Source organism: Diadema antillarum, unplaced genomic scaffold, assembly GCF_040938485.1.
Source record: "Diadema antillarum isolate AM-2024a unplaced genomic scaffold, OU_Dant_1.0 scf00000028, whole genome shotgun sequence".
Taxonomy (NCBI): domain Eukaryota; kingdom Metazoa; phylum Echinodermata; class Echinoidea; order Diadematoida; family Diadematidae; genus Diadema; species Diadema antillarum.
In genome coordinates, this window is record NW_027270917.1 from 3,654,162 (window position 1) to 3,678,904 (window position 24,743).

The following is a 24,743-nucleotide window of genomic DNA, read 5'->3' on the forward strand; positions in this document are numbered from 1 at the left end:
ACTGTACTCTGTCGCTTTCCACGCGTTTCCATTCGCTAGGCCTCCTGTAGAGTCCATTGCTGCAAGAAATGGAAACGGATGGAACGGCTATCCATGTACAGCACATCAAACGCATGACACACTGACGTTCGATGTACGTCTTATGCGTCACCCATTTGTTCCTCGTCCGTTTTAACCTCTGGGCATTCTGTTTATATTCGTTTCTCATGCGTTTGCGCACGTCCCATTGTCCTGTACACAATCGCCCCAGGTTTTGTTCGGCCGCTAGACCGTATGTACTCTCCTCTATTCGAAAACGGAAACTTTAAATTTTGTCCACCGGATTGACGATTTGATTATCGCTCGTTTCTTGTGCGGTGGGCATATCCGACAAAGTGTGACAGGGGCTTAAGTTATTTCAAGATTGCATATAATTTGATGCGAAGGATACATCATATTCTTCAGAGTGTTATTATCATTTTTGTAATCATTTTCGTCTGGTTTTAGTCTTTCTATCGAAGGGAGAGACGGAGGGGAAAAATACGCCAGATGCCGATAAAATCAACTAAGCGCCCCTTTTTTGTTGAAAAGTTAGCCATGACCGACTACCATATTCTTTTTCTCTGTCTCTTCATCTATCCCTATGTACTACATGTGTGTGTGTTTGGTACGTGTGTTCGTGCGATGGTGTCCAATTCATGCACTTGACTCCACACGGCATTATATTGATATTAAGTTGCGATTGTAAAGTGCAGTATTTTCACCTTTAGGCATCCTAATACAAGAGGGGTGCTTTCAAGGCTGCCTGGCTCTTATTGTAAACGCCACAATTATATTTTTGCATTCTATCCAGCCGAATATAATGACCTCAACACTGACCCCAGTCAATCATTTTTTTTTTTTAAACGCAGGAGCAAGGAGGGAAAAAAAAGAGCCAAATTTTACCCTTCATGTCAAAGGCGAGGAATTTAATGCGGAGAAAAGGAAGAAAAGCAATATAAGCGGGTTTTTTTTTTCCACACCATAACACACGATAACAACTTTGTCATAAAGATTTAATGGAGTATTATGTCCAAACAACAAAAGTTGTGAAAGAGAACTCATCTGGTGTCAGCATTGCACCAAAATCTGTGAAAGGCACATTGAACTAATATATATATATATCTCATTTATATATATATATATATATATATATATATATATATATATATATATATATATATATATATACATATATATATATATATATATATATATATATATATATATATATATATATATATATATATATATATATATATATATACATATGTACATATATTCTTCTTGCAAGACTATTACCGGAGAACATTGCACCCTTGATGGGTGGTGGGGGGAGGGGCAACATGACACAAGAGTCTGCAGGGGCCCTGTCTTATAAAGACTTGTGATTGATTCAAATCTATCGCAACTTTACGATTGAATGCAAATCCATCTTATAAAAAAGTTATGATTGAAATTAAGACGGAGAACTGCAATTAATCAATCACAGGTTGTGATTGATTGCAGCTTTCAAGAGATTTGCGATTGATTGATTTCTATCACAAGTTTTATAAGACAGTTACGTTGTATCTTGGATACACTTTTACCAAAGGAACCACTAGTATGTGTTGGTGTATAAAGCTAATTGGGCTTTTGTCTTAATAAATTCATGATTCTACACACCCTAAACTTTGCACAGAGCTGATAATCAGGGCCCCATTTCATAAAAAGTTGATATGATAGCAACTCTTGCTGGAATGGCAATTGTCATGGTAATGACAAGAATCCAGCTTCCTGATTGGCTGTTGCTATGGGAAGTTGCCCTCCTAACATCCTTTTATTATAATCATCAACCCAAATATGCAACAGTTAAAGTTCTGCCAATCTGTGAGCTACATATTTTGTACTAACACCATATTTGAAAAAAGCCACAGGTAACACACAATTTATCACATTCAACAGCAGTTTTTACAGAATGCTGAAGTTTAATACATTCTAGTATAACTGTTATATCTGAGTTAACTGTTATAAAGAAAACATACATGATGAATAACAAGGACTACAACCACATTTTATTACCAATAATTACCTGTCAGACATAACTAACAAGATCACAACAGCTACTAAGAATTATATACTAATCCGTTACTGCTTACAAAAACCGATTTACTGCAACTAGCAATATCTATGAATTAATGGTATAGTCCAATGGCACAATAAGATTCACAGCTAATGCTAAGTCTTTTATCAACATGTATTTACCTGTAATCACTTGTATGCTATTATGCAAACTAACAGGATGTTTAAATTAATGATTTAGTGACTCTAGAGTTCTTTTTCATTGCAAATCAAATCTAGCACATATATTGAACACTTTCCTGACTCATCACATGCAATCACAATATTATGTTTGATATCTAGTGACTATTATGTGTTTAATTTAATGACTATTTCAGACAAGCACTATTTAATGACAAATACTGGGTACTCTACCAATTAATACTACTACTTAGAATCACACATTTGCTATCATGATAACAAGAAGTTTAAGTTATTTATTTTATGATAACTATTTGGCAACTGCACAGCACAATTCACTGCAAAATATCTCGCACTTTCCTGACTCATTATCACTTGCAATTATGTGTTTGGTATGAAAACTACTGTTTGAAAGCATTACTTGATGAAAGTATCATCTCACCGCACAATAAGTCTCACAGCAACTACTTGGGGGCGCTTTACCAACTTTTCTTTACCCATGATCACGTTTGCTACTATGATAGGTGAATATAAGATGTTTACATCAATACCTGTATGACAAGCTGAGCTCAATTGCTCCATAAACATTACAGCAACTACTTGGGGGCGCTTTACCAACTTTTCTTTCATCATAATCACGTTTGCTACTATGACATGATGTTATAAGATGTTTACATCAACTACTGTATGACAAGGTGAGCTTAATTATTCCATAAACATCACAGCAACTACTTGGTACTTTTCCTTACTCATTGTCACTTGTATTTATACTACAATAACAAACTTACATTTAAAATAATTACTTTATGACATGTATTCTCTTACAGCATAATAACACTATAATCAAACACCGATTACTTAGAGACTGTTGTAATGCCTACTTGTAATCACAGGCTTCCCTACAATGTTAGCTAACAGGAAGTTTAAAGTCATTACTCCACGACAGGCAATGTTACACTGCAAGACAAAACACACAGCAGGAAAAGAAACACCTTACAAACGAGTGGTATTTGTAATACCACTGTAGTTATGACAACTAACAGTGAAGAATTACCTGTAACATAATCGCACAATATATCTCAAACCAACTTCTCATGCAATTACAAGACAAGTGGCAAACATGTTTGGACCTTTTCTCGAAAACTCCAATGAACTTACAGCACAAAAACTTAAAAATATGTAAAACAGTACAGCAAAGTTCAAAGTTTTTTTTTTTGCATCTATTTATAGAATGTGCACAGTAAGGCATCCAAAAACACACAAATAACCAACCAACCAAACAAACCCAGCATCATTCAAAAGAGTATCTCATGTGGAAAATACAACTAATTTGAGAGATGTTGACAATGAATTAACACGTACATGCAAATGAAAAATGCAGTTAGAGCACTTGAGAATGATACAACACAAGCTCTTACCTTACAAATATCAATACACTTATATCCCCTTACTGACACATGCATGTTGCACTTTGCTATGATAACTCAGATGAGCATAGATGCAAGTGATATATGGTACATCAATTCCTAGAGACTGTGTGATGAGAACAATATCCAGTAAATTTAGACTCGCATTATGACATCATGATACATGACAATCTCAGAAAACAGCATATCAGTTAGAAACAACACCAGTCATTGCGCAGAATGTACTCCTCATAATATATAATGTGCAGTTAAGCATGACTGAGTGGTATAAAGTCAACTACAGACATGCATGGTGTTCTTATAATACACAACTCATGTCTGCATACTGATCTGCATAATGACAATAATACAATTCCTAGGCTTCATTCTTGGCCCTTTTTATCTTTTTAGCCCATGTGCAATATGATTGAAAAAAATAAATCTCAAAAGGTTTTCCCATTACAATCAGTTATTTACATCTAGCTACCGTGCAAGTTAAACAAATCCAACTAGGTTTGCGCAACAAAGTAGGAAACAGCCCCACCACCCCCTCCCCTCAAAAAAAAAAAAGAAAAAAAAAAGACATTGCTGTAAGAAGAAACATTGAACATTTCATGCATCATCAGTAATGATTGATCTTCCCAACAGTAGCATGCAAAGAATTTGAACATCAATATGCTTAAATGCTGGCCACACAACATGCCTATTGGAAGAGAATTTTGGCCAAGTTATGTTCATTCTCTGTCAAGAATAAATCATCTGCACACAGACACCAATATTGAACACATCCAAATAAAGTGAATGTTTGTTTTGAAGCACGATAAGACGGTCACCACTGCTGCTGTAGAAGGTGACTCAAAATAGGACTGCACATCTCTTAATGCATAAGGTGTAATGAAGAATGAAAAAATTACGACAAGCAATATGATATACAAAGTACAAGTTACATTTTAAGAGAACATATCAATTTCAGCAAACCACTGTATCACATATTTTTTCTCTCCAACAAAATCCTTCTGGACAAAAAGAACAAACTGCAAACTGCCAGCTTTGTCATCTTGCTCAATGGAACAGCATTCTATCGCTGGACTTCTCAAACTACTTCAAATGTCAATACAAAACAAGAATAAATGACTAATGTTACATCAGCAATAATAACATTAAGTACAGTAATCCAACATCACTAATTTTTTTGTGTTGTTGGATGCTAATATATAGTTAATGTAGCAGGCAATACATGGTACATAGTCTTGAGACAATGTCTTATGTTTTCTACATAATAACTGATGTATTTGCTTTTAAATCGAACTCTGACAAAAATGAGCCTAACAAGTATAACTGCAACACTTGTGACAGCAAAATGTGAAAATATAAGCAAAATTAAAACTGTCTAAGATTCATTATATCTTATGTATTGAAATAGGTGGATACTCAAGGTGTACACATTTGCACTACACAGTTATACAAGGCACATAAGTATAAAATGCAATACCTCCAAAGAAGATGTCTATATCATTCCTTTATGACTGATAGACACAAGAAGTATGTGTCATCTACGGCTCCGATTCATAAATGCTTTTATTATACCTATATTAACACTTCTGAAGTACATGCAGGGTTTTACACCTAATCAAAGAAGACAGGGGAGTGCAGCAATCAGTAGCTATAAAATTATTACATAATGACTATAGCATGCCCATAGCATGTTTGAATTCATATATGTGAGATAGACATAATATATAACATGTAGATATATAATGCATGTATCATGCAATCATTCAAAAAATGTTGAGGCAGACACACTTTGAATTAATCAAGTGATTGCCTGACAGGGCAGTGGACAAATAGTATGTATCAAACACAGCATTAGTAAGAATCGTCCATAACTTTGGAATAGTCCAGAAAACAGGAGGTGTTTATCTAGCAGAGTGACACTGTTTTGGACTGTTCAAAAGTTAGGGAGGGTGGATAATTTCACCAGAGCCCAACCAAGTGATACATACGCGTTATTAGTTTAATAGAATAGTGACATGATATTCATGATGATGTGACTTTAATTTGACAGGAACAAATCTTGCTAGGACAAAAATCTGGCAAAGATAAGGGCAGGTATAAACAACATATAATCATCCATATTATGCATTAGGATTTATCATATATGCACAGATAAACCACAAAAAACAGACTATTATCGGTATACAACATAAGGACATGACTGGATCTAGTTTCGTTCATCTTGAAAGTCATTGTGTGTAACATTTTGACATTGTCACCGAGATGCATTCTTTGTAGAATAGCGATAACAATGATATACAAAAATATAAGAGACACATCCATTAAGACGATAAGTTTTTTGCTTGTAAAAACCAACACCTTCCCACAAATCACAGAGCTCAAAATGCACTGGAATGCATCATTTGACCCAAGCATCATTTGACTCCGGCATTTTGGAATCAAACTCTTTGCACTGAGTGGCTCACACATGCTAAAAATACAATCACATACAGCTATCTCGCTGCTTCTTACACCACACACACACCTTGTATGCCTTCGGCAAAGAAAGAGCAATGTGTGCATGACGTGTCTAACTCGAGGATGCAAGTGCCGTGACAGGGCTTGAATCCTGGAGCTTCTCACTTAGCGCACATGGCACAAACCACTGCATCACAAAACTTCCATACATGATAGTATCACAAAGCATTAATTTCGCATTTTCTTCTCATAACCCTCTGGGTTAAAAAAGCATAATTTTTCCTGGTAGTCAAATACATCTTAAATCAATTATGCCTTTTAACACCGTAAAGTTTGTGAAATAAATGAATTTGTTTTGAATACTACAACTAGTGAGCCCAATGTATGTACAAGTGGAACATAATTCACAAATTACATCTTAAAAGCATATTGTTTCCAAAGATTTAAAAATAATCAAGCAAATCGACTTATAACAATCCTCTTGCCAGCATCAAGTTGTGTAAAGCAGTTTTCGGAACCACTGAACTTCAAAACCGAGGTCTATCAATAAAATAATGTATATGTATTCACTGACGTCATTTAATTGTACAGCGTGGGCACAATGTACATGCATTTGAAGAATGGGCTATGTTCTGCCCTTTGTACACAAAGCTATGTTAGGAATTCTTTGATGGTAACACCATTCTAAGAAGTCAAAATGACTGCATGTGCTACGTCACACATTTAATTCATGGCACATATTTCACATCTGATTTCTACATGTCTTGTTCTAATACTAAAGGAAGTTGAACCACACTTTATGGCAAGGCAACAATATTCAATCTACATACTGCTTGCAGAGGTCAGTTAAAAGAAAAAAAAAACACCACCAAACAAAAACATCTGAAGGAATCTTCACTACATTCCTAAAGCAAGAATATACAGCATTTGTCAGTGTATTTACTGCACTCGAATATCATCATGTATGATTTGGGCAGCCAAAAAAACCCTCACAAAACCCCCACAAAACAAAACACCAAAACACTCTTCCTCAATTCTTATCACATGTGGTATGTGTATGGTTTAAAATGTTCATTGTTACAATGGCACAAATATACCCATAATGAGTATAATATATATATATTTTATACTTGTTACATCTGCCTGTTGGTAGGTATCCAACAATTAAAGCATAATAAGAATAATAACAATGACAATGATAAAAAAGATATGTTAGACTACTTATCTAGCATACTCAATGAAAATCTCATACGTAGTGTCTAGCATATAATACATTCACATCTTTAATAACGATATATTCCGGCCTTTAATTCATGGCAAATATTTCACGGCATTTCATAAGATCCCAAGTAGAGATTCTTGTTATCATCTGAAGAACATAATACAGAAAATAAGAATGAAAACAGAGCAAATGAGTTGAAAAATGGCAATAAATGGCTCTGTTCAACCACAACACACAGCTACACCACTGAAATTTGGCAAAATACCATATGTCTTCTGGTTTTTGGTTACCTTTTTTTCAGAGTTGTAGATTTTTTTTTGATACATCAAGATATTCTTTACTTTTAATCTGTTAAAATTTCTGCTTATATCAATCTATATCTGAACAATATTTAGTCTGAATTTCAGCACACATTCCCATTTTAATTCAAATGATCTGGCAAAACAATCTTTGACATATTGAAAAAAAAAGAAGCAAAAATTGTTTTAAAATTATTTTAATATAGATAATACGATATCATCCAGAACATCCAGATAATGTCTCTCAGAAGACTATTTAAAGAGAGAAAATCAGAAAAAAAAACCCCTGTAAAATAATTAATTTTTGGACATCTCGCGAGCACCAAAACAGACATACATTGTCTTGCTAAATCATGGATCAATCATGCCATGTAATCACTCAAGACTTCTGACCCGATGTACTCTTCATCAATTTTTCATTTGGTTTCTTCACTGATAGTGATGCACTAAAGAAGCTACAGTGTAGTACCTGGAAATCATTTTTAGGACCTTTTTGAATACATAAGCCTTAAAAGTGGTATTAGCTTCTCCTGGCCATATAGTAAAAGGTGAAGGATTTACATAGCTTAGTGCATCCCTTCATGATTTAGAAAAACACACAAACACACACACACACACACACACACACACACACACACACAAACTTTCTTTGAACTCTTTGAAAAATTTTATTCTTTCCTTTTAGCAGTACCTCAAATAATTCCCCAGTGGTAAATATTTGGTGTACACAGAAATACAAGTATTTACAATGTATGACAGAGGGTAATAATGATTATAGAAAAGGCATAGAGATGGCTGATTTTGCTGTCATATTTCTTTCTTTTTCCTTGTTTTTTATAGCCGAGTAAAATGTTACACAATGGTTTATGACTAACGAAGAAAACCTGGTTTTGTGTATCTGCTGGAGGAACAAGATGTATCATCAGAACTACTTCTCCACTGGCTATGCTCACAGAAAAACCTACAAGACTTTATATCTATACTGTCCCTTTACAGCAAGAAGTCCCGTTATCCCATTTGCATTGCAGTGCAGAAATTGCCCTGAACAGAATATTTCGGTGCTCATCCCGGCAGATACAGCAAACGCACACGGCTCCCCATCACCTTGAACGGGTGCACAACTCACAAGAGCGAGACGGCTTTGATAACATAAGAAACAGACAGACTACAATGGGAGTGGTTTGCCATTAAAAAACAAGAAAGGGTCCGAAACCAAGACAGTTATGAAATCCTAAGTTTTCACACGTCTTGATGGCACAGTGTTGTCAGTAGCAACTTTATCTGTCATACAGATGAGGTGACATTGTCATGGACTCTTGGTCTTCCATTGAAATACACACAAATTATCACAAAATTTCATTGGTCTGACACAAGAAACATGAAGAAGAAAAACTTGTAATCTTCATAAGTGTTGTTGTTTGTTTAGTATACCTACAATGAAATGTGTCTAAAGCACTAGCACATGCATCCATATTATATGATGCATAGAGGAAAAGTAAAAACAAAACATTTTCAAATAATGTCTACTCAAATCATACAGGGAGTCGCATCACTAAGCGCTATTTCTTTATGACTGGTAGAAAAGAATGGAGGAAATGAAATGAAATACAATCTAAATTTTGCATCCATCATGGACATAAGCATTTGTAACATCAAAAGAAAAGAAAAGAAAAACCACATGGGATAATAGTGTGATAGTGAAAATTCATATATCACAGGTGAAACTACAGTATGAGCATCTCACATCAGACATTATCAAAATTTATTGAGTCTTCTAGAGAATTTGACAAGCCAGCCACCAGCGGTCATCGGTTGATAAAATGAATGGTCATCTGGGCTGGCATTTCTCTGTCCCTAATGTCTGGACTTCACCCCTCTCAGTCACGCCCTCCCGTCGCTAGGGCACAGGTGTTTCTGAAAGAAGATGACACCACGTGTACCCAGTGGCACATCCCGGCACTGCTCTTCCCTACTCCTCCTCCAAATCATCCAGACGGTCACTCCGCTTGATTTCATTTTCTTGAGGTTTCCTCCTACTCAATCTGTCCTACACGCGCCATCAGCCATTGCGCATCAGCTTATACAACAATGAAGGAGAGCATCTATGCTTTAATATTAGTGCCATTACATTGTCTACTGTATGCGCCATATATTTCTCAAGGGTTATATTTTCCTGAATTTTGTGAGTCGGTGCTATTTTTTAAATCTAACAACATGCAAAAAATTTTAACTCTGATCTCGACATGAATGTGACATGCACATGTACATTTTACCATCCATTACTGTACTCAACAATTGCAAATCTATAAACCACTTGCAAAATTGTCTGACAATCCTTATTTGTGAAAAATTACACTTGCTAAATATATGGCGTATACAGCATTACATCGATGACATCAGTGATTATCTTCTCAAGACCAGGCCTGGCCAGCCTCAACCTGGTCCGCATTAAAAAAACTGGTCTCTATCACTCTCTCATCAGCTTTCAGCTTCTGATGCCGTCGGCCCGGCCGGGATCCACTGCACGATATTCGACCCTCAACGGAGAGCTGTCTACCGCGCAGCATCATCTGTGGCTCCAGCGCAGATGACAGGTCGTCCCACGCTCGCCACTTAGAGCTATCCTCCTTCGCCTCGGAAACTGCAGGTGGTTGGCACATCGGAATGTGGCTATATGATGCAAGTTCTTCATTGCATTCTTTCCTCGAGCAGATTCTAAGCGGGGAGAAGCATCAGCGTCAGTTGGATTCCGGCTGACAAAAGGCTTGGACAGGAACAATTCAGCTCCCTCTTCCCGCTTTGGGTATTAGAGGTACTTTAGTCTGCAACTCCTGTAAAGTCCGGATTGAGGGGGGGGGGGGGGGGGAGAGAAGGAGATATGAAATAATCTTTATGGTGGCACAATGAGTAAGTACAGTGTGCAGTTAATGAGATACCAGTACATCTTACAAACATGCTCAGCAAACTAACGGCAAAGCCTCTCTGCTTCAGACAGATGCTTTATGAAACATGGAAAAGAGAAAGGTTGATATTTTGACAATGCAAATGAGAGAAACTATCTTGCATTCACCTCACAATTTCCACAGATCGTGTTCTACAAAACTGATATAAACTTTTTATGCTATAAAAGTGTAGAAGACAATGCTATTCTTTGTTGAATAACTTGAAAACAGTAATCAGTCGGATACAAAAGGATTCAAGACTAGGGTATAGTACTGTTTGAACAAAAAATCTTGAAATTTCAACAACTTGTGTGCAAACTATATTGCAATTTGTGAGGCGATGACATTAAGTCACTTATTCTCCAATTCAAATTTACTGCTTTAAACTGGTCTAGAATAATTTCCCTTTAAATGATCACTGTGAAAAATCATCTTGCACGTATTCAAACTGAAGGTTGACAGAAAAACAGGGAGTGGAAAGCATTCAGACTGGTGTACATACAGTCATTAAAATCAGATGCCCCCCCCCCCCAAAAAAAAAGAATATCCTAATGTTTTCTGATTTCGTTCCCACAACTAGTAAATTTCATGCCCCCCGTTGGCCCCTCTGAAAAGTATGATGTTATTTCAATGCCTTCCAAACTCCCTTTAGAGTCTAAAATGCAGTTCCTTCTTTGTGCTCTGGCTGCTAGTTAGTATTGGTGGAGATGAGAACTGGACTTTCAACTTTTTGTTGTGAGATACCAAGAAACACTTATGAAATAGTACAGAGCTTACCATTTTAAGAGGAATTCAAAGTTTATTTGATGAAAATCGGGTTTGGAATGACTGAAACATCCAAAAACAGAGTAAAACGAAGAGATCGTAACAAAAGGTGGGTCCCACACTTTATTAGAATCGCTCTGTTTTGGATATCTCAGCCATTTCAAAAACAATTTTCATCATAAAAACATTGAATTTCTTGTGGAATTACATGCTCTTTCATATTTCATAAGAGGTTTCTCATCATCTCACAAAAAAAAAAAAAAAATGTTAGGAACATGAAATTAGGTCTCAACCAAAACCATACAATCCCTTTAACTTCAGAAACAACAAAACAAGAGACAATGAAGGATCAGGAAAGATAATGATTATGAATGATGACTAACAGTCACAACCCTTTCTCCCCTATATGATGTCATTGTTAGATTTTTGCAATACAACGACTTGATGTCAAGAATTTCAAGTGTTTCCTTCTGACCACATCTGACTCTGCATAAGTCAAAGTTGAAGTCACATGAGCAACATTGCATTAGTCAAAGAAGCATAAGTCAAAGTCTTATATAAGTCGTATTCGCACATGTCAAAATTCTGTATCAGTCACAATTGCATAAATTTAAAAATTGGCCAAGTCCAACATCTTTTCAAGGATTCATTCCTCTATCATCTTTTGCTTTTTCATTCTGCTTGAATTGAATTTTTTCTAGGCTAAGGTTTTCGGTTTTTTTTTTCTTCAGCCTAAAGAGATCTAACAAAGCAGAGTTACCAGCATATGTGGAAAAAAAAAGGACACTTGATTAAGATTTATGTGAGAGTCAATGGAAGACTTACAAGGTGATGACATGATCACCTTATCTTATTCATGTATGGTTGCAACTAATTTACTCTATTTTGCAAAAATGTGGGTAAAGATTTCTGTCTGCAAGATTTCAGATCTACCAAAGGCAACTTGAGCTCAGGATCGAGTGGAACTGCACTTTATAAGAGATATATAATATGTGGCCTTTATGGAACCTTTCCATGGTGTTGTTTGATGGAATTTCATAGGTTGACCTGTACTTTTGCCACAGATTATTCGTAACGGCAATCATCTGTGCATTAAGAGGGTATTCAAGCAAATAACGCCATTCAAGCCCACTCAACTGGCACTCCATTCGTCACACAATATCTCACATTCTTGAGCCCTGGGACAAAAGGAGCTGGGTAATGGAGCTTTTGAAGCTGCTATGCCTGGCTGTCTTTAGGTATTTTCTTTTTCTACGAAAGCCTGGAAAGCGACTGACATTCAGTGCTCATGAAAACAACTCTAAAATGCATTCAAGCTGTCATCCATCATCAAGAGTTGGTGGTATACTGTAAAAAGTTAACATTTTTAAAGCCATTTTTTAGGTTTGGCTGCCTGTCTAAAACAAATTGAGTGGACTGTCTCGACAAGTGAGTGGGCACTTCAAACAGCTGATTGTTGCCATGGCTACTACGGGGAAATCTTTGAAGGCTTCCGTGGTGGTAGAACGTTGGATGGTAGACGGCTTCACGGTGCACCACGTATTCTTTCTGGAGTATGTGAGTGGCCCTGAAAAGGGCCTACCCAATCCCGACGTTTCGGCAAGCACGTTCTCGCCATTCTCAAGGGACTCCAGAAAGAATACGTGGTGCACCGTGAAGCCTTCTACCACCCAACCGCTACATTGGGCTTTGGCAGAACGTACTACAGCAAAAGATAACTGGTATGCATTATCGCAACAAAGTCACTCATACATGCAGGGACTAGCAAGCGTGAAGAAACCTTCAGATAACATAGTAGTTTACATACCCCTACAATATACCGTCGGCTTCCTTGAAATCCAAAAAAATCTGATTTAAAATCACATCACATAACAACAAGCAAAAAATCTGCTCGCTCTAATTTTTCATGCTGGCTGGTTTCATGTTGTAAAAAATGTGCGAAAATTTCCATCACACATACATTTCTTCTGATACAGTACTTTAAAACCTAAAGTGTTTGCATGCATTTTAATTTTGCGAATTTCAGGAGAGCCAAGACTCACGAAATCAAAATGCACTCTAAAGTTTTTGTCTACACTAGATGCATAAAATGCCAGTGGCAGATTGCGAAAATTTCATGCCGCGAAAAAGGCCATCAGCTCTCATTCGCGAAAATTTCATGCCGCGAAAAATATCTTGCTTTAGAGTACCATCAGCATTGGAACGCAGGGAGGTACAGAAGTCTTAAAGGCACATAGTCCCGGTAGTGTAGTGGCGCTGTTGATGATACTGCTGATCACCGTTTAGCATTGATATGAAGATTCCCGAAGTTGAGCTGTCATTAAGAGTTAATCGCGTCAGGGTTTGCTAGGTAACGTTGCCTTCGTTGTCTTCTCTGCGCATCACGCAGTCTGTAGTAATGCCAGGGTGCGTGCATATGTGCTTCTTATCATGACATCACAAAAGACGTTTCTAAAGCTGTCATCCCCCTCAATCGAATCTAGAGCCAAACTGTGATCGGACCACTGACTACAGTGGATCGGACTTCTTCAGACTCGGGGAAATGGGTCACAGTGTAAGCGCTAAAGAGGAGTCGATAGCGTAGGTCTCTATAGGAAACTTGCACCGTGCGCCCTCATATGCATTTGACTAAACCATCGGGACCATGTGCCTTTAACTTGAAACTGTGTGATATGACCCAGATGGCTCCACGGGTATCTCAGTCACACAGACACTGCCTAAGTGTGGATAATGAGTGGGCCCATTTTTGACATGGAGAGTCTGCTGCACACGGATTTCACAATGTTTGGCGGTTGAAAGAAAGCCACTAAACTCTATAGCACTGTTAGCTGCACACACGTACCTGAAGCAAGCGACTGCGATAGCTCCGATCCGTTTCGCCTTCCCGCCGCTGAGTAGCCGCAATTTCTTCTCTCCCTAGAGCCGCCTTCAATTCGTCAATGTTATACACACAGGCTGGATCAATGGATTTCGCATTAATAAGGCCCACGAGATACTCTTTGTAGTGAAGTCTGTGGTGGTGGTGGTGGTGGTTGTTGGGGGGGGGGGGAGGAAAGACGGAGGAAATGAATGAATCACAATATTACTAAGCTTACTGATAATTGATATGGTATAGACATATACCAATGGCTGTGTTTATCACCTACCAAATGCATTTGAGATCTCACTTTTTTTCATTATTTCAGGAAGGCATTTCTAACTTCATAATCACAACAGCTTTGCACTGACTATCAACTGCCTCAATCTTCCTGGAAGTTGTGTGGAAACTTTAATCCTGCGGCAGAAGAGAGCTGATAAACACACCCAATGTTTTCTGCCCATGAAGAATCATTCGCGAATTACATGGCAAATGATGTTCTTAATTATGCTTAAAATTCTTTCCAGAGAAGCTCATCAACATGCTTTAATCTGACCAAAATTTATATATCGGCTTCTATGACAGCATCAACCTGCACGGTGTCAGAATCTAAACCTACAATGGACTACAAGACATATATAAATTTCTAAATAGATTTCTGCATTTTTTTTTTCCATCATAATCTCATCCCATGGAAAGCTCCACTCGCATTCTTTGCAAAGACTGTAATCCCACTGTTAATACCGCTATATACTGTCAAACTACTGTATAAGCTGTTATTTTCACGAGGTTTTAATTTTCGCGAATTTCGCGAATCACAGTTGGATCACGAATTTAACAACACGCAAAAAATGACTCCATGCGCTGTGTTAATACAGCGTTAACATAAGCGTGCGTGTCGATTCGCGAAAACAACATCTCGCGAAAATGTCTGTGGCCTCGTAATTTGCGAAAATATCTGTACGCGAAAATAACAGCATATACAGTATTTATTCCAACATAGAGACACACTACAAGCGGGATACCTGCAGAGGCCAGCGTTGCCGGGGGAGACCTTCCTCCCACACTTGGCATCCTCCAGGCCATTAGGGTTCTCCTTCTGCTCCATCACTCCGCACAAGTTGTCTGCGTTGGTATCTGCCCCCTCGGGAGGCTCTGTATTAAACTCCACGTTATGCGTCTGGAAAACAATTTTTATTTTCATCTAAATTATTTTATCAACTCCTACAAAAACAAATAAATATTTTCTCTTTTTTTTTCAGAATATAGATGCTTATATTAACATTACAATATACAGCAAATAAAATCTTATCAGTTTGAAAAACATTTTTAGCATACAAAAATGCCTGAAATACCAAATGGGAAGAAAGCCCACAGAAGATTTTCAGAGATTTCACAAATTGCTTTAAATAAGGTCTGTCTTAGCCCTAAGTCTGTTGGGCAATAAATTTCACAAAATAGGTGCTGCAACAACAAAAGAATGATATCCACATGAACAGGTGGATGAAACTGAACAGTAGGTAAATGCTCATCAGAAGAGCAGAGGTTTCTTATTGGTGTGTATGGAGTACCATAAAATAAAGGTGTATTAACCACACTTTTGTCTCCCTGAAAGGAGTCAAAATTCAGGGTGCAGTTTATATACCGTTAGAGCAATACCTAATGCAATTTTGCATACAGTGTGCAGACAATGTTCAATGTTCAATATTTGAATGCTGGTGAAATAACTTCCTTTTTGTTAGGCATTATGCAGACAATGTTCAATGTTCAATATTTGAATGCTGGTGAAGTAACTTTCTTTTTTGTTATAGGCATTCTACTGAATATATTTCCTTCTTTTTCATGGCACAAAAATCGACACATTTTCTCCCAAAAACATTTCACTCAATTCAACCGACATGTTAGCAGTTTCTCCGCCCTTTGCATTGTAGTATCCGCGCTCACAGGCGAGCTGCCATTTTTTTCCCCTCCTGACATCTGGAAAAAGGGGGTGCATTTGATACATCAGTTCGGTTATTACACTGTTATCTTTTGGCAATTATGATATATATAATGAAGAAGCTTACCTCTAGTAATCTCTTGAGGTGAGCCACATCCAAGTCCCTCATGTAGAAGAGACAGTCCCTGGGATGGTGAGCATGGAGACCTTTCCTTGAGCAGGAGGCAAACTTCATGCAGGACTGTGGGTGGGGAAGGAGAGACACATGTAATGCCAGGTTTTGGTTTATGGATAGATAGCTTGCTGAACAAATAACTTGATAACAGACAAGTAAATACGTTAATAGACAGGTCAATTCATGAAATAGATACAGTTCTGTAGCAATAAAGAAGACACTCTAAAGAAGACAAGCACAATATATGTAGAAACCAAAGTACTGGTACATGTACATTAAAATGTAATTCGAATATAGAATAAGTTGGCTTTCAAGTAGAGAGACAACCGGTCAGAATAGTAGTAGTTTCTCGATATGGGACCGAAAATAAGAACATTATGAAATTCCAAGGTCAATTCTCATGTTTTCATGAAGACGCTGACACCAGCAGAAATTGTGTCTTACAGTGATAACGGCTACCAAAGCCGTCGGATCACAACATGTTCAACCTTCAAGATCCACACCAACTTACCGCTGCAGTGGATATCATTACTGGATACTGCATTACCAGTGCATTTACATGTCAGGCAAGAGATGTTGAAGAGAAGTGGAGTTGCTCTGGACTGACGCGAGACAACAACAACAACAACAACAACAACAACAACAACAACAAAACCTCACCTCTCCCTTCTTCATCGCTTGGTTACAGCCACAGCAGAACTCATAGGTGCACTGGGGACACTTGAAGTGCATGCAGCCGCCCTTGGCCAGCTCGTAACGCATCTTGCAGCGGGGGCATTCTGGACATGGAGAAGGGGGACAACGTCAGCGGGATAATGATGTTTGATTCTCTCTCTGGGACTCACTCTAGAGGAGCACGGTTTTATACTAGCGTGACGGGGTACAGCAAATTCTTAGGAATGCGTATATGGGTTTATATACCTCATATATAGAATCCTCTCATCTGATTGGTTAAAAGCGGAGTCATGAAAATAGCTGTGCCCCAAAATGACGTCATGATTTACTGTGATCGGGGCACAGTTGATTAACTGTGCCCTGTAAATAGGTTTGGAGACAGTCGAGTCGCAACCCCTTACACATAGATCACTCACATGTACGCACCAATGATACGACCACCGCGCTGTCGATCAGCGTTGATTACGAGTGCTACTGTATCTATATTTCGGAATCTATATTTTCGGTATATAAAACAAATAATGACAGCTTGATATTCGGGGCACAGTTAAAATTATGTAGGCCCTCGGTGATGTGAAAACCATAACTATGCCCGAAGCGAAGCTTCGGGCATAGTTATGGTTTTCACATCACCTTGGGCAATAATTTTAACTGTGCCCCTCATAGCAGTCATTATTTGTATACTATGACCCAGCTACATGTACATTTTGAGGTAGTGTTCTTCAGCAGAAATGCCCATTTGACACTGCTGCTACTGCTGTAACTTAAACAGCAATCAAATTCATTCAACTAATCCAAGAAGTGATTACCTTTACTTTATAACTCAGTTAATCCATTATTACCTGCAGTCGACTCAATTTGCAATTTACTAAACTTACACTGGTCATTTAAACTTTTGTTCTGTATGGAGGATTAGATGTATCTACTGCAGAATGCAAAATGAAAAAAAAAAAATCAGAACAATATGATGTCACGATAGCATGATTACGCTTTAAATGCGAAACAGCACTGTTCAAGTTTATGTAATCATAAACAGTGGTACATCCAAAAAGAACCCCCCCCCCCCAAAAAAAAAAAAAAAAAAAAAAATCCTTGAGGGTTGCTACCCTAATCATTTTTGGGTGGTGTAAGACAACAATGACACAGTTCCAATTTGGAACACGAGTCAGTACATTTGGTGGATCAACAGGTCGTCATGCTGACTGACTCACCGATTCCGTTCTCGTTGAGGTGAGCGGCCAGACCTCTGGCCTGCATGTCTGGGTCGTTGTTCTCCTTCCACTGCTGAAAGGCTTCACAGCTGATGCCTTCGTGCTGCTCCAACCACTGCATGGAAAACATAAAATACGCATCATGATAGTCAGCACTTCACTTCACAGGAATAAAATGCACTGTAGCTACATCGCTAGTGAATATGGTACATGGACAGAAGATTTAACCCTTTGAGGACGAGTCCCGCGTATGCTCGGGCAGGTGTCTAAGGGAAATGCATGTATAGTAACCGAAAATCAGTCCGTCCTCAATGAGTTAAGGGTTAAATTTCCCATTCAGAGCTCAGGCCAGTGTAGATGAAAGTCAGTAGTCAAGGATACGTGATGAAGGAAAACCCTGAACATTTTCTGCTAAATACAAGAGTAACTGAAATAGATTAAAAAATCTCTGTCAAAACAAAACTGATCATACATGAAGTGGATGCCAATTCAGTTTGATATACTTTTAATTTGGGTTTTATAGGAATCTTGAAATAATCTAATAGTAGACTGACCTGCTTCTTGCACTTAAAACATGTGAGTTTGTCACACTCCGGGCACCGCATCTTGCGTCTCTCCGGGGCGCCGTTGATGAATCCTGAATTACACTGCAAGGGGGGGGGGGGGGGGGGGGGGATGAGCAGAGATATCAATGAAAGATGATTCATGAGTGAGTAATATGTACACACTAACACATTCACACACACACACACACACACACACACACACACACACTTACACACATACACACACACACATACACACACACACACACACACACACAAACCAATTTAATGTAAACAAATCAAACATAGACAAATAATAAAGAAGTGAACAAACAAACAGGTGCACATGTGGAGGATCTGAAAATTGATACAATGCTGTTTTTTCATGGTAATCTTTATTTTTCTGATTCCATGAACAACAAATGATACACTTTGTATGTGCATGATCACTCTGAATGTGTTAATAGAAATAACAGACTATTTATGCAAAATAACATACACACAATACAGACAAACAGACATACTCTTGTATCACACAGAATTATGGAGAAGAACACTCACATGAGCACACCAACAGAAGTACGGATCTTGCATGAGATTCCAATCTCTCAGCTTTCTCTGGAACAAGGCAAGAACCTCCTCTGACAGCATGTCTCTCAGCTGAAACAAAGGATAGAAGAATTTCAAAACTAGAAATGTCGCTATGGCGACTGGTATGCCTCCGCCATATGGCATGGTTCTCCGAATAGGCCTATAGCACAATGTCTTGACAATGTGTGATGACAGTTTCACATAACTGGCAAAATATTAAAAGTGACATGTTTGTCACAAATGCATTGAATGTTCACTTTCCTTGAAGTAGGTTTATTTGGATGAATGGCTATACTGTCTAATAAAAGTGCAAGTATTTAGGGATTTGTACCCAACTTTTGACCCTTTATAAGTTTAAAGAAGAAGTGAAATTTAGCACTTTCACTTGACCTTTGTTTCAAGAAAAAATCCTGCAGGCATTGCATAGATAGAGAGGGAAATAATGACAATTTGATGAGTTGACCTCGACCTTTGACCCCCTGACCTTTGATCCATGACCTATAAATTCCCTACATGATCACTGTCAGTCAGTACATGCATATATACTAAGTTCCATGAAGATACCATGAAATATTTGTGAGATATGGAGAAAAAAGTGAAATTTTAACATTTTCACTTGACCTCTGACCTCATGACCCAAAAACTCTCCCTGGGGAATCTTTATTTGGTAGTTCATGTATACACTAAGTTTCAAGAAAATACATCCAACCATTGCAGAGATATAGGGGAAAAAGTGAAATTTTGAGCATTTGACCTTGACCTTTTGACCTTTGACCTTGAGCATGTGCACCCAAAAGTTGACAGACACAACTTCGCTACCTCATACATATACATGCCAAGTTTCATTAGGATAGCTCTAACAGTTTTTTAGATACGCTCTCCACAAAATTGATTACGGACGGACGGACGGACAACCCGAAAACATAATGCCTCCGGCGACACTTCGTGGCGGAGGCATAAAAAATTAAAACAAATCAGTCATCATTTTTTTGAGGTTTACTCAAGATTGTAGAGTGCGATCATGCGCTATTTGGGTGAAGTTGGTGACTTTGCAGTATGGTCTATGTCCTCGTAAAGGAGGAAGGGAAATATCAGTCTTTCTGTGGCCAGAAAGAGTGTAATATGTGCTTCATGTGTGTGACTGTGTACCAGTTGTTTTGTTGCCTGTAACTGTGGAGCATGAATGTAATAAGTGTAGGGTCATAACTGTGGTAAGAAAGTGATTTGTTTCATAATTGTAGGTCAAGAATGTAACATATTATGCAACTGTGGCAAGAATGTGATATGATAATAATTTTGTGTCCAGATTGTAATATCTGGAACCGCATGGCAAGAATGTGATATGATGATATTTTTGTGTCAAGAATGTAATGTCTGTAACTACATATATGTGGCAAGAATGTGATATGATAATCATTTTGTGTCCAGATTGTAATGTCTGCAACTGTGTGGCAAGAATGTGATGTGCTTTATTACATGTCAAGACTGTAATGTGTGTACCTGTGTATGAAGACTTTGTTGTATGAAACTGAGGGCAATAATGTGATGTATAATATGTAATATATAATTCATATTATACAATGTGTGGTAGTTTTTTTTTGGCAAGTTTGCTCAGCAAACACATTTTGTATGCTTAACCTAAATGTTACATGCTTAATCGTCAAAAGACAGACCCTAACATGACACCCACCAGCATGTCCAGGAATTGGAAATAGTCTGCGGCCACGGCCGGGTCGTCGAGGTCTGGCTGGTCGCACGCCGGACATCGGCCCTTCATGATGCTCTTGTCCCTGGCGATGATCTCAAAGTGTTGGGTGACGCACTCGCTGCACAGCATACACTGGCAGTGGATCAGGGTCATCAGCTGAGGTTGAGGAGATGACGAAAAAAAACAAACACACAAACAAACACATAAACACTCATTTGTCATTCGTTCTCACTCAGCAGACTACTTAGTATTCTCATTCACATATGATGCGGCCCGTATCATCGTGCCCATGGCAGATATTCGTTAATACGCTTCCCTGCCTGCGCATCGAAGATTGTTGTGAACGCGCTTCCCTGCGCACGGCAGAATGTTGTTAGCCCTATGCGCTACACCTTAACAACAATCTGCCATGTGCAGCGATAATGAAAATCTGATATGCATATGACTACATGATCTTATATACTCCTATCATGGCGGTTTTATGTGAGTGATTGGTGAAAACGATCCCAAAACCAATATATCCTTATTACGATGCATTTAATGTCATTGCTGAAATTATAATAACAATATTTTTCTTATATTTTTCTGAAATTGCTACATTTTGGACAGTAATTTATAGATCATTTCTAATAGTTTTGATATGTTTAGCTTGTCGGCCAATGATGAGACCTGTTAGACCCACCTTGTTCCTGGGAAGGTCGGCCGTACAGAGAGCGCACTCCTGCTCCAGGAATTCCCTAGACCGGTGGAAGTCGCCGCACTCCTCCGCGGCCAGGATGATGTCGGCCAGCTCGTGTCGGGTCTGCTGGGTCAGCTTGACAGCCGTCTGGGCCCGCCCCCAGCTGCGCATCTGGTATTCCACCATCACCATGCGGATTGAACGCTAGAGGGGGCAGAGGACGACGAGAATTCAAAGTCATCTCTGGCCACAAAACCATGACGGCAACACCCAGTATAGGGTCAGATGGGAACACGACATATTGACGAGAGAGGTACTGTATAAGCTGTTATTTTCATGAGGGTTTAATTTTCCGTGAATTTCGCAAACTGCTGTGAAAATATTTGTGACCACCTCATTCGCGAAAATATCTGTACGCGAAAATAGCAACTTATGCAGTACATTATTCCATTCCATCAAGCCACTGTCATCCTTGCTTTCCAGATAACGAAAGGACAACATGAAATACTAGGGTTTGCACAGCAGTAGGCATTAGCTCCTACCTCTATATACCTGGTACAACTGGTGGCTATCCCTACAAATGACAGGGCACAATTTCTCTCTCTCTCTTTTTTTTTTCAATTGCTCATCATTCTTTAACATAAACCTTGCTTATCTTTTCTGAAAAGAAAACAAACACACACACACACACAAACACAAACAGAGCCTGTGACAAATGCCATTGGTATACAAAATGCTTATGACATTTAAAGAGTTGCCACATCAACTTACTATTACTGTAAAAGTGGAAAGTGGAAAATGGAATTGCCCTGATACACCCCCTGTGACTGCTCCTAGACACGCATTTGTACAGCACCGTGGTGACCTCCTCCTCCCTTACCTCATCATTCTTGATGATTTGCTGGAAGAACTCATCCTCATTGCCGTCCGACTTCGTCCAGATGCGGTCGGTGAACTCGGACATCGTCTTCGCCTGCAGGGCATCCATCGCCAGCTCCACGTCGCCCCTAACCTGCGCTGTCTGGAGGACGGCGATGATGTCTTCCGTAGAATAGCCCATCCCAAGAATCTCCAGCATCTGAACAGGGAGAGGCACATCTTAGCTTGGAATTCACTTCAGATGAAACCCTAGAATTCCCTCACATTTCCTTGTTTTCTTGTTTTTTCTCCTTATTTTTGAACATGCAACATCACCAAGAAACATATTTATCTACAATTTCTAATCTTTTGTCTGTTTTTTTCCCCTCGTTGCCATTGCTCCCTGTATCAACTGCAAACGTTAAGGTGAATATTGCAGTCTCGTGCCTAGATCAGTCAGTCTTTAAGAAAAAGAAGACTGACAATATGGTCATTTCTGAAGGGACTGCAAATAAAATCCCCAAATTGTTGACTTTCAATGGTGCAAAAACATGAATCATAATTGGTAGTGATTATGAGACATGCAGATGTTGAAGCACTACTACTATGAATTACTTTTGCTACTACTGCTACTACTACTACTACTACCACCACCACCACCCCTACTACTACTACTACTACTACTACCACCATCACCACCCCTACTACTACTACTTCTACTACTACTACTACTACTACTACTACTACTACTACTACTACTTCTACTACTACTACTACTACTACTACTACTACTACTTCTACTACTACTACTACTACTACTACTACTACTACTACTTCTACTACTACTACTACTACTACTACTGATGATGACAAAGAATATAATAATCACAATAATCAAAACAAAAGAAATAATGGCAATAATGATAATATTAACAAAGTGATGACAAAGATTCTACTTCTGATAAAAGATTATGATCATCATTATCACAATTTCATGTATTGTTAGTTTTATCAGCATGACATAAGAAAGTATTAGTAATGGAATGCAAAATTATGACTTTGATTTCATATAAGGACATCAACAATAAACTTTAAAGAGATTGTATCTGATCAAGAAGAGGTGACAATTCTAGGCAGACTTCATTCTTCTTCTCATTCTTGATCATTCTTCTTTTCTTTTTTTGTGAGGGGGATAATTCGTCAATATGTTTCATATTCTGCTGTCACAAAAATACATCACTGGGCTACAACACTCCCACTAAACATCAAATATCCGCACAACATGTACATGTATGCATTACCTTCTCCTTCGACCCCTGAACACATTCTCTCACAGCATCGTGGAGGCGATCGAGATTAACACCACAGCTATCCAGACACCTTTCAGCAGCCTCACGGCTGACCCGCACAACACCTATGATCCTACAATAGTCAAAGGTTATGGTTAAAAATTGCCATCCTGCACATGTGCACCTTCATTCAATACATCAACAAAAATTGCTGAACATAGCAACGCAGGCCATATATAGGCAAATGATGAGGAAAACTTCCATAAGTCTGTTCCAGTTCCATTACCCTTAGAAGGGGGAAAAAATAAATCTAGCAAAGATTCAGGGAATTTTGTATTCCTTTGGATATGACTGCTGAAAAAGGAAAACAGAACAAAAGAGAAACAGAGAGAAACAGACATGAAATTTTTCTATCAGTAAAATGAGAAGGGTAGAGGAAAAATCTGTACCAAATCTTGTTTGCAACTGATCGACAAATTGCCCTACTAAATATCTCCAGGCCCGTAACTAGGATTTTTATGGAGGGGGGGTTCAAAATTGGTAGGATTTTTATGGGGGGGGGGGGGTGGTTCAAAATTAGAAATAGTGGACCTTTCTGAGGGAGTTAAGCAACCAAGCGGGATAGGGTCTCACTCTGGAAGGGGTATATTTTGAAACCTGCTCGCTGGGGGGGGGGGGGGGGGGGGGGGGGAAGGGTCATTCGAACCCCCCCAGTTACGGGCCTGTTTTCATGAATTTGAAATCTTGTTTGACATTTCAAAACTGATGTCATAAATGATGCGCACAATCCCCTCATTATGTAGGGCCTTTAGAATCAAACTTGCAACAAGTGCTAAAATGAATGTGTGCCT

General features: G+C 38.5%; 1 protein-coding gene across 1 annotated transcript in view; it reads right to left on the reverse strand.

The window, feature by feature from the left end:
- Nucleotides 1–10,361: 10,361 nt before the first annotated feature.
- LOC139735918 (uncharacterized) overlaps nt 10,362–24,743 on the reverse strand; it is an 80,883-nt gene continuing 66,501 nt past the window's right edge. The window contains exons 14-25 of the mRNA XM_071646676.1: nt 23,905–24,025; nt 22,626–22,823; nt 21,749–21,949; nt 21,049–21,222; nt 19,329–19,427; nt 18,777–18,869; nt 18,223–18,337; nt 16,997–17,115; nt 16,289–16,402; nt 15,248–15,402; nt 14,208–14,376; nt 10,362–10,489 (exon numbers count right to left, since the gene is read on the reverse strand). Coding sequence (XP_071502777.1) covers nt 10,439–10,489; nt 14,208–14,376; nt 15,248–15,402; nt 16,289–16,402; nt 16,997–17,115; nt 18,223–18,337; nt 18,777–18,869; nt 19,329–19,427; nt 21,049–21,222; nt 21,749–21,949; nt 22,626–22,823; nt 23,905–24,025 — 1,609 coding nt within the window. The 3' untranslated portion in view covers nt 10,362–10,438. The remainder of the gene's footprint in view (nt 10,490–14,207; nt 14,377–15,247; nt 15,403–16,288; nt 16,403–16,996; nt 17,116–18,222; nt 18,338–18,776; nt 18,870–19,328; nt 19,428–21,048; nt 21,223–21,748; nt 21,950–22,625; nt 22,824–23,904; nt 24,026–24,743) is intronic.